General features: G+C 37.2%; 1 protein-coding gene across 2 annotated transcripts in view; it reads left to right on the top strand.

Moving 5' to 3' along the window:
- Nucleotides 1-17,227, top strand: part of LOC111367548 (protein SCAI-like) — an 18,682-nt gene extending 1,455 nt beyond the window's left edge. For both annotated transcript variants that reach the window (XM_022988485.1, XM_022988486.1), the window contains 8 exons: nucleotides 13,196-13,402; nucleotides 13,486-13,728; nucleotides 13,906-13,972; nucleotides 14,060-14,248; nucleotides 14,364-14,455; nucleotides 15,378-15,560; nucleotides 15,641-15,777; nucleotides 16,628-17,227. In XM_022988485.1, coding sequence (XP_022844253.1) covers nucleotides 13,196-13,402; nucleotides 13,486-13,728; nucleotides 13,906-13,972; nucleotides 14,060-14,248; nucleotides 14,364-14,455; nucleotides 15,378-15,560; nucleotides 15,641-15,777; nucleotides 16,628-16,811 — 1,302 coding nt within the window. In that variant the 3' untranslated portion in view covers nucleotides 16,812-17,227. The remainder of the gene's footprint in view (nucleotides 1-13,195; nucleotides 13,403-13,485; nucleotides 13,729-13,905; nucleotides 13,973-14,059; nucleotides 14,249-14,363; nucleotides 14,456-15,377; nucleotides 15,561-15,640; nucleotides 15,778-16,627) is intronic.
- Nucleotides 17,228-17,936: the final 709 nt, after the last annotated feature.

The raw sequence follows: 17,936 nt of genomic DNA, 5'->3' as shown, positions 1-17,936 counted from the left end.
GGGGTAATTGGAAGAGTTTTGATGTTTAGATGCCCCTAGGAGAAAATGAGTTGGGGAATATGGAACCAATAATGGATGTACTGGAAGTTGCTCCCATCCCACACCCAACAAAGCCCAGAAGGGGGTAGTTTCTCAACCCTCTTTAATTTCTTTAGAAAGGTGAATGATATTAGAACTTAGCCTACGATTCTAGTGGACCCTAACTAAACCAGGCAATATCTGAAAAAATAAATAAATAAACATAGGCCCACCACTGGTGTTAGGCATTAATATGCAATTTCTTGTTCTAAAGATTAAATTGTAGCATACCAGAAAATTTTAAATTTAATTTCAGCAAAGAACTTTTGAGATTTCCTAGGTGAGCCACATGATGGGCAGTGCTCCCTTTCAGTCTAGTGCATCTTCTTAGTATTGTTTGATGTAGTCGATATTTAAGAAGGTTCAATTGAACATAGAGGCTTATAACCAACCTCCGTCACACGAGGCATAGGCCGTGAGGCAAGCCAATTAAGTAATATACAGAAAAATAAAAGCACAAAAATTATAAAAAATCATGAAACATTCGAAGAATGCTGATGTAGGATGAATAAGAAAGAAAGAAGAAGGAGAAGGGAGGAGAAGAGAAGAAGGGGAACCGGGGGGGGGGGGGGGGGGGGGGAGGGGGAGGGAAGAAGGGGAACTGCGGGGGGAGGAGAACACAGAGACAGGGAGGAAGAAGAAGAGAGGAAAAACGGGGGTTGTAGCCGACTTTTTATTTAATCAATTCATCATCCCAATTACAATGTAAAATAGGTTTAAATACTGAAAATACTGCAAACCTAAAAAAAACCTGAAAGATAGGGCCAAGCCCATTACACAAATCCATAAAAATAAAATAACCCAAGTCCAACTAAAAAATAAAAGTCCACCTAAAATAATTAAATGTCGTCCAACTAAAGTAATAAAATTGGGATGTCCTCATCGATTCTCCTGGGGTGGGAGAGAAAACTCAACCCTGTCGAGTGGCTATATCACTATAGGCTTCTGTCAATCTCCCAACCATAAGCTGAGTGGTTGGGCAAGCATCTTCCGGCGTCTGTAGAAATGCGTCAGTAGCGATCTGAACTTGGTGTCCTCACCAACTCCCCTCGGGAGGACGGGAGGCGATCTAGGCCAATGAAAATCTTGCTGACTTCGATAAAATTCTAATAAATCTGGATCCAATTGTTGTAGTGTCTCCCTGGAGATCCATGCACAGTCACAATTTGGTCGACCAACCCAACGAACAAGGAAGCGCTGAGCCTTTCCATCATTAGAGAACACAGTTTCTTCATCTAAAATAGCATCAATTTTTTTTGTGTGCTATGAGAGATGGTAGTGGGTTAGAAGGGGCCAAAGAATCAGGATCAAGGTTCACAAAAGGAGATGACAGAGGATCATCTGAGGGAATGAAATGGCCTTTATAAGCTACAAGGTCCTCAACATTAAAAGTAGGGTGGTAACCAAGGTGTGGTGGAATGTAAACAATATATGCATTTGGACCGACCTGCTTTAAAATTTTAAAAGGACCAGCACTACGAGCTTGTAATTTGGAGGTGGGTCCATGTAGACGCCGCTCTGGCCTAATGCGAACCATAACGTAATCCCCAATGTTAAACTCAACATGTCATTTGTGCAAATCAGCGTGGAGTTTATATTTTGCATTACTAGCTTCAAGTTGTTTATTGATCTCAATATGCAAGTTACGAAGATATTGTTTAAATGCTTCGGCTGATACTGACACTCTAACCTGTGGGGACATAGGGATGAGATCTAACGGTTTCTTAGACTTGTACCCATGAACGGCTTCAAATGGACTCATACCTAATGAACGATTTATGGAGCTATTATACGCAATTTAAGCTACAGGAAGGATCAAATTCCAATTTCGAAGGTTTTCCCGGACCAGACAACGTAATAGGTTACCAAGACTTCGATTAACTATTTCAGTTTGACCGTCAGTCTGAGGGTGGTAAGCCTTAGAAAATTTCAATTTGGTACCCATCTTATGCCACAAAGTTCTCCAAAAATGGCTTGTGAAGCGAACGTCCCTATCAAACACGATGGTTTTGGGAAGCCCATACAATTTGACAATTTCATTACAGAATAACATGGCAACCTTGGACGCATCCGACGTCTTGCTACAGGGGATAAAATGAGGCATCTTTGAGAAGCGATCGACAACCACAAAAATAGAATCATGCTTCTTTGGGGTGCGTGGAAGTCCTAACACTAAATTAGACCTGTGTTCTGCTTCTTCTGCTTACTCAATTGACAAGTGTTATAAGTACTAACAATCTTAGCTACGTCTTTCTTCAAGTTAGGCCAATAGAATTGACGTTCAACTTCCTCTATGGTCTTATCACGTCCAAAATGACCGGTTAACCCTCCCGCATGAATTTCCCACACGATGAAATCTCGCACTGAAGTTCGAGGGATGCACAATTTATTGGCTCTAAAGAGATAACCCTCCTCAAGTCGGAAGCCATCTATGGCGCCTGATTGTCCCCTTTGTAAATTAAGAAAGATATCTTTAAAATCGGGACATGCCTCGTAATCCTCCTTAAATCTTTCAAAACCGATAACCTTACTCATGATCGACAAAAGGGAGACACGACGACTTAGTGCGTCAACTGCTTGGTTTTCCACGCCCTTCTTGTGTTTTAAAACAAATTAATAGGCCTGTAAGACCCAACGACCATGCCTAGAACTTAATCTTTTCTGGGAGTTGAGGTAACGGAGGGCCTCGTGATCCGAATAAAGGACAAATTCCTGGGGCAACAAATAGTGACGCCAATAGCGCAAAGTCTGAACCACCGCATATAGTTCCTTATCATAAGTTGAGTACCGCTGTTTGGCTTCATTTAACTTCTCACTGAAGTAGGCAACTGGGTGACGATCCTGACTCAAGACTCCGCCTATACCCACCCCGGAGGCATCACATTCAACTTCAAAGACTTTGGAAAAGTCGAGAAGGCGCATAACAGGAGCCTCCGTCATTCGCCTCTTGACTAACTTAAAGGCCTTAGCCGCCTCTTGTGTCCAACGAAACTCTCCTTTTTTCATGCACTCCGTGAGAGGCGCCATAATAGTGCTAAACCCCTTAATAAAACGACGGTAAAATGTAGCCAAGCCGTGAAAGCTTCTGACGTCATAAATAGCATTAGGCTCAGGCCAGTCAATAATCGCCTGAACCTTAGCAGGATCAGCAGATACTCCAGTCGAAGAGATAATGAAACCTAAAAAAACGACTGTATCGGTGAAGAAAGAGCACTTCTTGATGTTAGCATACAGATTAGTTGCACGAAGGGTAGAGCAGACCTGTGTCAGGTGGTCAAGATGTTGCTCCTTAGTCTTACTATAGATAAGGATATCATCAAAGTAGATAACAAGAAACTTTCCCATGAAAGGTCGGAGAGTTTGTGTCATTACCTGCATAAAGGTACTTGGCGCATTACTTAACCCAAAAGGCATGACCAGCCATTCATAAAGACCATCTTTCGTTTTAAACGCGGTCTTCCACTCATCACCTGGGCGAATTCGAATCTGATGGTATCCACTCTTCAGATCAATCTTTGAAAAGATTATGGCACCAACCATCATATCTAACATATCATCAAGTCTAGGAATGGGAAAACGATACTTCACCTTAATCCTATTGATCGCGCGACTATCCACACACATCCTCCAAGAGCCATCCTTTTTGGGTGTCAATAGGGCGGGGACAGCACACGGGCTTAAATTCTCACGAATGAATCCTTTGTGAAGGAGGTCATCTACTTGCCTTTGAAGTTCAGCGTGCTCGGTAGGATTCATCCTATAATGAGGCAAATTTGGGAGGGATGCCCCTGGGACGAAATCTATGGCATGTTGAATATCCCTTAGTGGAGGTAGATGATCATGTAGGTCCTCCGGAAAGACGTCTCGAAACTCTTGGAGGATCGACTGGACTTCAACAAGGCTCTCTCTTGTGGAGTGGGATGGAACTTCCATGACCACCAAAGCGAACACAACTAAGTCACCAACAAGTGTACGCTCAAACTCTGTAGGACTAATGATGTGCAATCCCTTTCGTTCCACACTTTTCTTCGTTTCCAGTGGGCCAACAGGCTTTGGGGGCAGTGGGTTAAAGTGAATCTTCTTTCCATTAAACACGAAGGAGCAGGAATTGGATCGACCATAGATGGTTACATCTAGGTCAAATAACCAAGGTCATCCCAAGATGATGTGCCCGAGAAACTGGATAGGGACTAAACAACGCGAGAAACTGGATAGGGACTAAACAACGCTCCTTGACAGCTATAGAGGAGGTATCAACCCAAGAGACACTGTATGGCTGAGGGTTAGGGACAGACTTCAACCCTAGACGGGATACAGTAGCCATCGAAACCGCATTAATGCAGCTGCCACTATCCACAATAACTTTACAGCCCTTATTATTAATCTTGATGTAAGTGTGGAAGATGGCATGACGGCGCCAATCATTGGCATCTCTAGGCTAGGTAAGAGTGCAACAGACGACACCGACTCTAGGTGTATGTGGGATAAGGGGACTAGCCTGAATACAACCTAAGAAGGTATCTGCACTATCCTCCAAGTCATCAAACTCTTCTAATTTAGGCTCATAAACCTGGTCCTCTAGTGGCTCGTCAACTATACCTTCACGCTCCTCCAAAACCAGGGCTCGGCTAGGACACTTAGAAGCAATTTGACCAAAACCCTTACAGTTGAAGCATTGCAAACGAGAGGGCGTTCTTGAAACCTCAGAACCTTTACCTTTGCTATCCGATGTAGGGATGGTATTAGAAGGAGGAGGTCCTAGAATAGACTTAGGGGATGGAGTGGATGCAGAAGAGGTCGCAGTGCGGGAGTCACTACGATTTCTGTACGGTGTCCTAGTCACTAACTCGTAATCCCGAATGAAAGAGTAGGCGTGGTCAAGAGTGGTGACACCTCTAAGAACAAGCTCACGCCTAAGTTCGTCTCTTAGGCCTTGTCTAAACCTACTCAAAGCCATGACCTCATCCTCAACGACCTGATATTTCATTCGAAACTCATCAAACTGAACAACATATTCGGTCACAGGCCGACTACTTTGTGTAAGTGCGTTCCATTGATCCAACAAGTTGCCCCTATAAGATTGAGGTAAATATTTTTCTTGAAGACGACGCTTCATTTCATCCTAGCTCCTAACAGGGGGAGTATGACGCCTCTCCAGGAGGTTTTCGACACTTTCCCAAAAGAGTTGAGCAGTGCCAGTTAACTTCAAATTGGAAAATTGTACCCTCCGCTCTTCCGGGGCAAAGAAACGATCCATATCTCTAACCCATTGATTGAATACACTAGGATCTAGACAACCGTCAAATGTAGGAGCATTTAACTTAATGTTTCGAAAGAGGCGCTCCTCGTGGCGAGGGGGAGATGGTGTACCATGACGGTAATATTCTCGCTCTCGCTCTCGCTCTCGCCCACGAGCCTGATTTCCTTCCCTACGGTCATGTCGGGCGTGGTGTCGACCACTTTGTGGACGACGATGAGGTCTATTAATGGAAGTCTCAGACTTTTCAGCTTTGGTCAAATATGAGGTTGGGTCAAGAGTGTTCAACCTAACAGTTAGGGCTCTATTCTCCTCACGAGTAGCGGCTACCTCAGTTTGGACAGCCATTAGTTGATTTTGTAACTGCGCCAACTTTCAGGTGAGGGCCTCAATTTGGGAAGGGTCCATGGCAAGGGTACTAGAGCTAGAGGCAGTAACACGACCACTACACAATTGCATACACGGTAACACAAGCTAAGTGAAGTGCCTACTGAGATCAACAACCAACGAGTGCCAACAAGCGAAATAGTGATTGAAATTTTTCTATTGTTACATTATTATTTTATTTTATTTGTTAACTTAAATAAAAATTGAGATTACGTATGGTCCGATCGCAAGCTAATAATACTAATGCAAATAAAATAAAAAGCAAAGGTACAAATGATAGGCTTAGTCACGTGTGGTAAACGAGAAAGCAATGGGAGTTCGATCGTGAATTTCACTCAAATAGATTTAAGGCAAAAATTGTCAAAGGGCTAGCACATAAAGAATTAACTTATGCAATTCTAAAATAAAGAAATAGTGTCAAGTAAAATAGATAGGAGCAGGAACTCCCTGAGTTCAGTTGGCCTGAGTTGTCCTAAGGTCGAATGTCTCCACTTTTTGAACTACTAAACTCTGAAATGCCAAGACAGAAAATTTCGTGTTCGTCGAGGTGCGGTACTGATCAGTCAACTAAAATAAACCTGTAAAATAATGTTAGAAAACTCTCAAAAATTCTAGATCTCTTTTTTTTTTTTTTTGGCAACTAAACTTGTATTATAATATCATGCCCAAATTACAGCAAAAAATGAAAATCAAACTCCAAGTCCACAATATCAAAACCCAGACTAATCACGGCCCAATTGATAAGGCCCAGGTTGAAAATCATATACCCACATTCTCCCAATTGAAAAGGCACGGCGTGCTGTTATGGATTGGCCGGCAACAAAGAGATTGGCCGGTATTGACTATGGCTGACGCGAGGGACAACTGTAGGTGGGAGAAACGTCCGGCGATTAGAATCGGGTTTCCAGTTGGTGGTTGGAGTTATCACTTTGAATGGGTGACTGATTGTAGGGTGAAGGTCGGTGGTTGCAGTGAGTGAAAGTACTGCAGACCTAAAAAAAATAAATTGAGAGATAGGGCCTAGGGGTGTAAGCGGTCCGGTTTTACCGGTTTTTGACAAATTTTCAAACCAAACCGTTTAAACCAGTTTGGAAAAAACCCAAACCTAAACCAAACCATTTTAAACGGTTTGAAAAAAACTCAAACCTAAACCTAACGGTTTGGTCCGGTTTTAAACCGCCGGTTTCCCCGTATATTTTTTTACCTGTCTACTTTTACGCCATTAATTCAATATATATTTATATCTTACTAGTTACTAACAATAAATCTGAAACAAACTAGATATATCTACTATAAATTTAAGTACCAACTAAATCAAAGAAAAATCACAATAAACTTAAACATAGTTTTTTGTTCGCCATTTTTAAGCTAATGGCATTACGATACCGTTACAATAAGTCTACTAAATTAATTATAAAGCCAAAAACATGAATGATGTCCAAATCGTGATCATATCTGCAAGAAAAAAGGCTATTGATTAGACAGAGAGAATAACCAACCACAATATTAAAGAAGTTATTTATAATATCTAAACATAACAATTATACAAGCTTACGGTTGTATGTTGTTACGAACTCAATTTCTCGCATATACTCAAACATCAATTGTTGTCACGCATGATTCATCGTCTGCATAGTCAAACAAATGCATTCATTACATGATCATAGTATTAGATACTAGATAGATAAGAGAATCTTAAAAAATATGGTAATAGAAAATATGAATCACCTGCCACAACTTTAATTGAATCATCCAATGCCTCCACTTCATCTAAATATTGGCGCAGCACTATAGGTTCCTTCTTAGTTTGCAACCAATTCTTTCCACATATACAAGCCTCAACCATCCGTGCACCTAATGAACTCCTAAAGGAATCAAGTATCCGACCTCCAGTTGAGAATGCAGACTCAGAAGCAACTGTAGAAATTTGAATCGCTAATACATCTTTGGCAATTTGGGAGACAATTTTATACTTAGGAGCATTTATTCTCCACCACATCAAAATGTCGAATGGCTCCTCAGTCAAATCATCACATCGGTCGGACAAGTAATCTACCAAATCATTTTTCTCCAACCTAGCATCTCGATTAAGTCTCGCTTTAAAGATTGAAGGGATGGGTCTAGAAATAACCAAAGTAGGTTGTTGACTTTGACTACTAGTTTGAGACATCTCATTTGATGGTGGAGGCATCATTTCCTTGTAGCAGTTATATAACCTATGAATTGAATTTTCTACTTTTACTAACATTTTCTTAGCAATTTCTTCATTATACATGATTTCAAAGCCAACTTTAAGTAATTCCAACTTGCATCTCGGATCAAGAATTGTTGCTATGAATAACAAATCATTAAACTTTTCATGATTGCCCCAATACTTATCATGTTTTCTTCGCATGCTAATAGCCATTTTTCCCATCAAACTATTAGGATCTTTAGCCAATTCATTCAACTCCCCATGAATTTCACAAAGCTCTTGAAAAAAAGTGTTAGATGTTACATATAAAGAGCCACTAACTTTCAATGTCATATCATAGAATGTTTTAAGAAACTTCACAAAAATTTGTGCTTGATCCCAATCGAATGGAGTGGGTGAACCACTTCTTTCATCGCTTCTTCTCTCTTCATCAAAGTACTTTGTGTAATTTGCATCACTTTCTAAAGCACCAAATGCTTTTCTAAATTTCATTGCAGTGTCTAACATCAAGTAGGTAGAATTCCATCTAGTAGTCACATCTAAACACAACAAAGCTCGAGATTCGATGTTAACCTCCTTGCAACTCTCCCTGAACCTTTTCAATCGTGCCGGGGAAGACCTAGTAAACCTTACAGCATTGCGAATTGATGAAATAGAACTACTAATTTCTTTTAGACCATCACAAACAATGAGATTGAGAATATGAGACAACACCTCATATGAAGCATTTCTCCATCAAGAATTAGACCATGTTTAGTCTCCTGAAAACTCTCTTTCAATTTCGATATTGCAACATCATTAGATGAGGCGTTATCGACAGTCACACAAAAAATCTTTTTAATTCCCCAATCATGAAAACAAGAAATTAACTCCTTAGCCACCATATTACCCTTATGACTGGGGACTTGAATGAAGCTTATAATATGTTTTTGAAGGATCCAATCATCATCAACCCAATGAGCAGTCAAACACATGTAACTAATATTTTCGATGGATGTCCAACAATCAGTAGTTAAACAAACCCTATGTCTACTCAATTCTTTCTTCAGTTTCTTCTTTTCATCAAGGTACAATTGATATATATCTTTTGCCACTGTAACTCTTGAAGGAAATTCAAATGTTGGAAAAAAATACTTTGTATATAATCGAAAACCTTCATCTTGTACATGTCTAAATGATAACTCTGCCAATAAGAAGTACTTAGCAATCATTTCTCTAGTCCCTTTTTGAGTGAACTTAACAACTTGTCCAGAACTAGTAATGCCTTCTAAAACATCATTTTTAGATTTAGTGTAATAACTCATAGTCTTTTGTTTTTTCTCTGGAACCCTATATGGATATTTCTTATATAAGCACTCGATATGGTTTCGCAATGTACTAGTCCCTGCATTTTTGTTGCCATACTTGTAAAGTTGCCCACAGTAAATACACTCTGCCTTTTCATCATGCAGTTTAAAATGATCCCAAACATCAGATCTTTTAACTCCCTTTTTACCCTTAGTGGAATCTGGGTATTGATCAACTTCTACACTATCAACAGCTACATTTGGCTCAAGATAATTTTCTTCTTCAGAAAGGTCAACATGATCCATATTTGTGATTCTAACAATAGCAGATTAAAATATAGATATGCCAATATGTCAACAGGGGCTAAATCTTCCCCCTGAACAACAATAAACCAAGATACGCAGTATATAGCTGGCGTAGTTGAATTCCTGGATCATCCATAAGAAACAAAATTGAAGTAAAACAAACTAAAAATCGGAGGCGCATATGTGTGATTTAAAAAAACATTATATTGTCTATGCATGTATATGGATATAAATAGCTAAGAAATTGAATTAATCAGTGTTTAATTTTTTCTGAAAGAATACTTGATTACCAAGTGGATATCAACTTGTGAACTTGGAAGCCCGCTAGAGTAGTAATTATTTTTTGTGAGCAGGAGGTTGCATTTAAATGTATACTAGTGAAATAGAACATTCTCCTGAGCAAAAAGTAGTTTCCAAATTTTTTTAAGTTAGAATTTTAATCCTCTTTTAACGAGTAAACTAGTAAACAAGTTATGCACAAAATTGAGAAAGGATGAATGACAGACACGTGGAGATAGTGAAAGTACCTAAATCTATTAGAATTTTAATCCTCTTCTAACTCTATCCATCTGTCTATATAACTACTATAAATAATACTCATAATCAATACAACATCCATACATTTAATTTTACTTCCAGACACAATTGACAAAGGCAAACACGTTGTCATGGCCGCACAAGAAAGTTCTAATTTTCATGTTGAAGAACTAAATTTATTAACTTAAAATCAAAAAATAAAACAAAGAAAATGAAATCAAATGACAATGTGACAATGTTCCAAAATTGATGACCCAATCACAGTTCACACCTTATAATAAAAGATTAAAAGTACTCAAAAATTGCTCACCTTAGAACAATTGCTCACTTCACTTGCTGTTAGATTCCTTGAAGGCTTGAACAGTTAAACATGGATGGCAAGATTAATCATTAATAGATGAATTTCAGAATTTCAATCACCCAAAAACAGTTAAACAAGGAAGACCCTGCACAAGAAGATAATGGAGATAAGGCTGACAGAATCTTAGATCGAGGTTGTGTTGAAATTAAACCATTCACCACAAACCAATTCGAGTGAAAGATCAACATAACAACCCAATAGATTAAAGCATGATTTTACACAAATATATCAGATATCTTCCAAGTTTGGTGAGTCGGTGACATTAACATAGAATATGACAGATCACATGGTTTGATACTCGTAGAAAATGAAATAATAACAGAAAACGAATTAATACCCATTTTGAATCTCACCCAAAACAAAAAATTGAATTAATAACATTTCCACAGAAAAACAGGCAATCAACAGAAGATGAGGATTCAACATAATTTCTATGTTTAGCTAACAAATTATCTCTAAAAACGTGTAATCTAAAGGAAATACGATTATAAGCAACAACAGTAAGAAAAATTACCTTTGAAACCCCAAGAGAAAAGGAAAATCAAGATGAGCCAGTATGGATCAAATCAAATCAGCAAAAATAATCTGCAAAATTCCAAGAAGAGAGTCAGCGGCGTCGGCGACTCGGCGGAGAGAGTCAGAGAGTGAGAGACGGAGAAACTTGGAAATTTTATTCTAGACTTTTAGGGCTTTGTAACTTTTGCCTGTTTGGGTTTTATGACTTTATCTTTCCTCTTTTTTTTTTCTTTAATCCGTCAGATTGGGTCGGGTCGGGTTTATGACTTTATGTATTATTTATGGTCTTATAGCCCACTTAAAGTCTTAAAATTTCAAAAAAAATTATTTTTTAATTTTTTAATTTTTTAATTTTTATATATTTTTTCGCCGGTCCGGTTTGGTTTTAAACCGAAATTAAAATTCTCAAACCTAAACCAAACCATTTTGACCGGTTTGGTTTGGTTCAAAACCATTTCGTTGACCGGGTCCGCGTGGCACCAAATCGACGGTTTCTAAAATGCGATTTCGGTTCGGTTTTCCGATTTTGCGGTTTTTGCTTACAGCCCTAATAGGGCCAAACTTATTACACAAGTCCATAAAAATAAAATAACCCAAGTCCAACTAAGAAATAAAAGTCCAACTAAAATAATTAAATGTCGTCCAACTAAAGTAATAAAACTGGGATGTCCTCATCAAATGCCTTATAAAATAGATTAACCAAATTAGAAGTCTAATTTACATACAAACATGGAGTAGATCAATCAAGTAGCTAATGTTAAGATCTTGAATCAGTAATTTAGTAATATAATTCTTTGTTATCTTTCCCCATTTACAATGGTTTTGCCAAGTCACTTCCTTTTCTTTTTAAAAGCAGTAAGATAAAATTTAAAAAAAAAAAAAAATCTGTAAAACATTCTAGATTATGAAAAAATAGCCCAAGAATTTGAAACCATTAATAAAATAACTAGAATATGCAAGACAAATGAGCGCACACCTCGCCTACTCTTTGATTGACATTCAATCATAAATGTTTGGAATCCACATTATGCAAGGAAACATCACCTTCGCTAATTCAAATTGAAGGTAATATAATATCGGCCTATTTCTAGCATGATATCCACACTTAGCCCATTCCTAATATTTATCATTTCCAGTTCCGTATTAAGGTCAATATCGATTTGTGTCTAGAATCAATATCTGCACCATCATCATTATTGATATCAGTAGAAAGCCTTTAGGTTTGTTATCTAGGAAATTGTTCAGGAATGTCATAAAGAAAGGAAACTCAGTGATGCAGAACATAGGACGAAAATAGAGAGAGAGGATTAGAGAGAAGAAGAACTTCTAGGGAAGAATTAAGAATTAAGGACGTGAAATAATATTGTGAAAGTGAACTTGAAAAACATAGGTTCCCTTTTATAATGGAAAATATCTTGAAACTAAAATAACTTTTAACATATAACAACTACACAAAGTAACTAAAATCTAGTTAATCAAACTACTAAAATCTAATCTATCTTTAATTTGAAAATAATCTAGTAATCGTCTTAGAATAGTTTCCATTACCCATCACTTATCATTGAGGTGTAAGATTAGTAAGTTGAGGAACATATACTAGCAAATTGAGGCATTAGCCTTGACAAAATACACTCAAACTTGCGTCCAATGAAAGCCTCGGGTGAGGGGAGATTGAAGGCATAAGCCTAAAACAACTTTTCTGACAAGCAGTGTGACTTAAAGTAAGGAAACTACGCACTTATTTCTAAGTGAATAAGAATTTTAAGTGGTTTGTTTATTTTGTTCATTGGCAGCAATTTCTGCTCTCTAATATATAACAATAGTGTTTATTTGAAGTAGTCAATGACTAATGAATTCCTGATTACAATTGATTATTTTTTTGATATTTTTTTTTTATGTCATGGCCGAAATAAAAATATAAAAAAATTAAGCTAATTTATCTATTTAAAGAAATCGTATGTTCATCGATGTGTTTGGTTCTGCGTGATGACTAGAAATTTGTGGCTGAGCTGTTAGATTATTGGAAACAACTTAAAATGTTTCAATATACAATGGCCTGTCGGGTTCAGGTGCTTTTTAGACCAAAATGAAGGTTTCATTTTTCAAAATATAAGCATTTTTCCCATATACACCATTTCTTACCTGGAAAAATCTAGATACTCTTGATATAATGTTTCTATCATATCCCAAGTTATTTTAATTTCTCCTCTACGGGATCTATATTTTGAACATTAGCCAACTTATAGCAGTTAACCGTATATTTTATTTCCCAGGGAACCAACTTCAAAGAATGGAAGCTGGTGGTGCAAGAAATTGTTCAATTTACAAAAGCTGATACAGCCATCTTGAACATTAAGCCTCTGCGTTACTGTGCCATGTTTGATTCCTATCCAGCCTCACTATCATATGTTTCCAGATTCCATGCTAAGAGACTTTTAAAATTCCAAGATGCTGTGCTGACAAGCTATCACAAAACTGAGGTAGTATATATTTGTATTTAGATTGCTGATTCTTACTATGAGAAGATAATTATTCTGAATGATTGCTCTATGTAATATTTCAGGTAAAATTTGCAGAACTGACTTTAGACACTTTCAGAATGCTACAATGTTTGGAATGGGAACCTAGTGGATCCTTCTATCAGAAGCATCCTGTTGAATCAAGAGAGAATGGTAATATGTCCGATCATTCAGTTGTTTCGGGACTGATAGACATCAATTTGGCAGCAGATATGTTAGATCCAACTTTGCCATCAAATCCTAAAAAAGCTGTTCTCTATCGTCCGTCAACGACACAGTTGATATCTGTGAGCGCTGAAATCTTGCAATTGATGTTTGCTGTTTTATGTTATAATTGATGCTTTGGATCAGGGGCTTCACGGAGAGTTTAAATGCATATTGATCATTTTATTATTAAGTCTATTTGCTTGCGTTTCATATGAATTTACTGTCTGGGTTTCCCGCTGTTGTTCATGTATTTACAGGTGATTGCCACAGTTTGTGAGGGACTTCCTCTTGATAGTGTTATGCTAATATACTTGTCAGCCCCAGGTTTCTTTTGGCTTAAACTTTATAATTAATCAGGCTGGAGAGATGCTTAACATCATCTTAGACAACTGAAATCGTATCTGAATGCAGGAGACGCTGGTACGGATAATACTTCAGAAATCAAAAGCTCTGGTGTATCAAGCAAGTGTGCCAGGTCCAATGCTCCTTATAATCATCATGAGCAGAACAATGGTTTGTGTCAAAATCATGTCACTATGAATGGAGACTCAAGTCAGTGTTTTCAGAATTATTTGTGGTTAGGTCCCAGCAAAAATGGAGGTAGGAATATAAAACTCAGCCTTTATGATTCTCCATACTATTGAGAATGTTTTTCCCATGATAGTCTTGTTATTGTCTTCTTATTCATTCTTACAATAAAACGTATGTCTTTCAGGTTCAAATTTCCTCTATCCTGGCGATATAATTCCTTTTACCAGAAGACCTACTTTTATGATTATAGATAGTGATAACAGCCATGCATTCAAGGCAGGTTTTTCAGAATTTTGTAGAATAACTTCTCCCAGCATTTTAGGCTTCGAGCACATTTGTATACTCTGGTGGTAGTTATAGAACTCCATATGTTACGCAATAATGTGATAATTTCGTTGCCATGCAATAAGCATCTATTGTCTCTTTTTCTAGATCAAGGAATTTATGTCCCCATTGTTTTAGTACTAATGTCACCTGAAGTTTTCTCTAAATGGTATTCATTTGGTCAAAGTTGAATTCTTGTCATTGCTTCTGCCTATGTTGCTGCTTTACTGCAGTAACTGCACTAATTGTGTAATCAGCTACAAGAAGCTAAGCCTTATCCAATTACATTTGGGGTCAAATATGTAAATCTCTTTTCATCATTCATCCAATTTCAAGCTACCTTTTTAAAATACAATAAAAGAAATGCAAAATGACTTTAGCTCTGAGAGAAAAAGATTCCGGCACAATCAATGTTATTCTACATCACATTGTTCTTGCTTTTGTTAAATCCTGTTTGTCAAGAACATAACTTGTATGAAATATGATGACCTAGTGATTATCTTACTCGGCAATTACCAAAAATACTTTCTTGATCCCACAACCCCTCTTTGCGGTGGATATATACCAACCTATATTGGCATTTTCTGTTTAATCTACCCCATGAAGCACTTGCTAAACTGAAGTTGACAGTACTTTGGTACATTCTTCCTACTTGAATTTGTGCCTCATATGTTTGCTCGATTAATGTTTGGTAGAAAATAGTTAAGGAGTTGGTTTTAATTGTCTTGTTTAATTTTACTTAGCTCTAACAAACCTTAATCTCGAATCCACGAGTCCCCTTGCCTGACGTGGAACCAGAATTTTTCTCGACTTTTGGTCCAAAAGGGGTAAAAACTTCTCTATCTGAGTTGCTGATGTGTAGACTGCTCTTCAGGTTCTACATGGAGCAGAAAGGGGTGAACCTGCTGCTTTGTTTCTTTCTCCTCAAAGGCCTTCATTCAAGGATCCAAGTGACGCTGATATGGCACAAAATGGAAGTCAGTTCACTTTCTTCTTGACCGTTCCTTTACAGGCTTTCTGCCAACTGGTTGGTTTCAACTTGTCTAACGATGTCCTGGTAAGTGAACTGTGTATTTAATTGAACTTTTCGGAAAGGAGTTTCGATCCTGTCTTATTTGTTAATGAATTTGTTTTCAGGACATGTACAATGATTTGGAGAGTATTATCTCTGCTGCCTTCTCCGAGTGGGAGAAGATCCTTTGTACTTCAACTACCCTGGATCTGGTTTGGGCTCAACTGTTATCGGATCCATTTCTACGGCGGCTTATTCTTAGGTACTCATCTTCTGTTTAACCCATCTTCTTCCAAATCACTTGGAGACAGGATTGAGAAACCAATAACTGAAAACGAACTCATTTGAGTTCTGAAAAATATCATGTCGCATTTCAAGCAGTGAACTGTGAATCTGAAATTAGAGTTGAACTGAAAATGAAAAGGACCTGTTATGTCTTAGTAATTAGAATTGTAGTGAAGTGCATTCAAGCTGCACAAATTTTTAATATAAAATTAAAACCCTCCATTTACCACTTCGGTCTATAAAGTTTACAAGCAATATCAACAAAACTCCTTCGGATTTAGACTTGTCATTTTGGCTCCTACAAATTGTCTAAACATTGATGGTGTCAAATATTTAATATCCAGATTCTATGAATGCTCCTAAGACTTCAGCATTAATAATTTGAAGCTATCACGAAGCTTTGCAGATTAACGTTGATAATTTTTTTTAGAGAATCTAAACAATTGCAAGCTTACCTTGTTGCTATAGCTTTGTATGTTGGTCCTCTTTACTGCTGATATCAATTATTTGATGAAAGGGTGGACTTGAATGCTATACCTTGGAAACTTGTGGGGCTTCAACCAAACTCCAACGTTATAAAATTTAGCTATATGTAAAATTGGAAATTTAGTGCTCTATTGTTATCTCCTTAAGCCTACGCAGGGATTTTGTAGCCTTCTTAAGTACCAGATATAGTTCTCGGGGGATGGTTTTTAAGACCTTCTAATGTAATATTCATGCTTATAAAATATATTAGTCATTACAGTGGTAGCAGTCTTTATATTGCAAATATTCTTGTAATAGGTTAACCTAACAATTGTTTATATGCTTTAATGAAATCTCTCCAGATTTATTTTTTGCCGGGCTGTTCTTACTCTCTTTCGCTTGCGAGAAAGTGGCCATCAATATTTGCCCGTTTGCATACCTGAACTTCCCAGTATCGTGTCTCCCAAGTCTGAAGCTGTACAGTCTTCTATTATCCGACTTGTGAATCATCTAGAGGTTGCAGACTGTTTTAGTTTTCATGAATAATAGCTGAGGACCAGAAATTATGTAGCCAATGTCCGAATCATAATTTGCAACCTCTAATTTCCATTGTTTAATAGTGAGTATTAAACAAGATACTCGCGGTACATATGGAATCAGCAGTTGATTAGTTGAAGTTTACACAAGGAATTCTTCGGTGATTGTTGATCTCGGTTTCATTAATCCTGTGACACTACTCTGTCTTCTCTATATTTATGTAACTTTCACCTTCTTAGTGGTTATTTATTGATATAGTGTGTTCTTGATGCTTAAAGCCTCAGCAATGGGCAAACTGGTTTATTAGCTGATTTTCATTCATGTTGTTTTCGTTGTTTAATGAGTTACGTCTAATTTGTTCATACCTTTTGTAAAACAGAATCTAATAGCTGAATGAGTTTCGCTCATGATAGGTTGATATTATATCGGGTTTTGGGTGAAATTTTTTATGTTGTTATCATTGGTTTATGGATCGCGTTAATGGGTTTTTGATCTTTAAGTTTTGGCCAAGCACAAATCCTATAATATATTTCGTAATTATTTTTTTTCCTAATTTCATTCTTGTACATGAGCAGTTAAATAATAGTTTACATGTAGAGCAAGGAATTTTTATTTTTCATTTTCAATTTGGTTGAAGAAATTTTGACATAATTATATTTCACTACATTATGTGTATGTAAATCATTATGTAAAATTATAATGTACATGTAGCACAAATGGAAAAGAATGTATGAAAAATGAGTAAGTTAAATGTCGATGAACCTTGGGTACATATTTCATTTTTTGTTATATGAAAAGCTTTAAGAATGCGATGAGTGTCTATAAATCACCTATATTGTGAATATCACAACCTTTTGCGCCAATCTAGCGATGATGATCTACAATTCATTGCATATTGATCTTGAAATGTACGCAATTCTTTGATAGGACATCAATCTTGTCCTTTTATATATGTGGATCGATTGTTATATGGATGCACAATTGTTCTTCTCGTGTTGATTTGTTTATTTTATTGAAGTTATTACTTCTTCAATGAGCATCAATAATTAGGAAGTGATGAAATTACACACCAAAAACCTATTTATATTAATGTAGAAATTAAGGGAGGGAGGAAAAAATAAAAGTACATAGGTT

Source organism: Olea europaea, chromosome 18 (assembly GCF_002742605.1).
Source record: "Olea europaea var. sylvestris chromosome 18, O_europaea_v1, whole genome shotgun sequence".
Taxonomy (NCBI): domain Eukaryota; kingdom Viridiplantae; phylum Streptophyta; class Magnoliopsida; order Lamiales; family Oleaceae; genus Olea; species Olea europaea.
The sequence above is the reverse complement of the archived record's forward strand: the minus strand, read 5'-3'. Positions and strand labels throughout refer to the sequence as shown.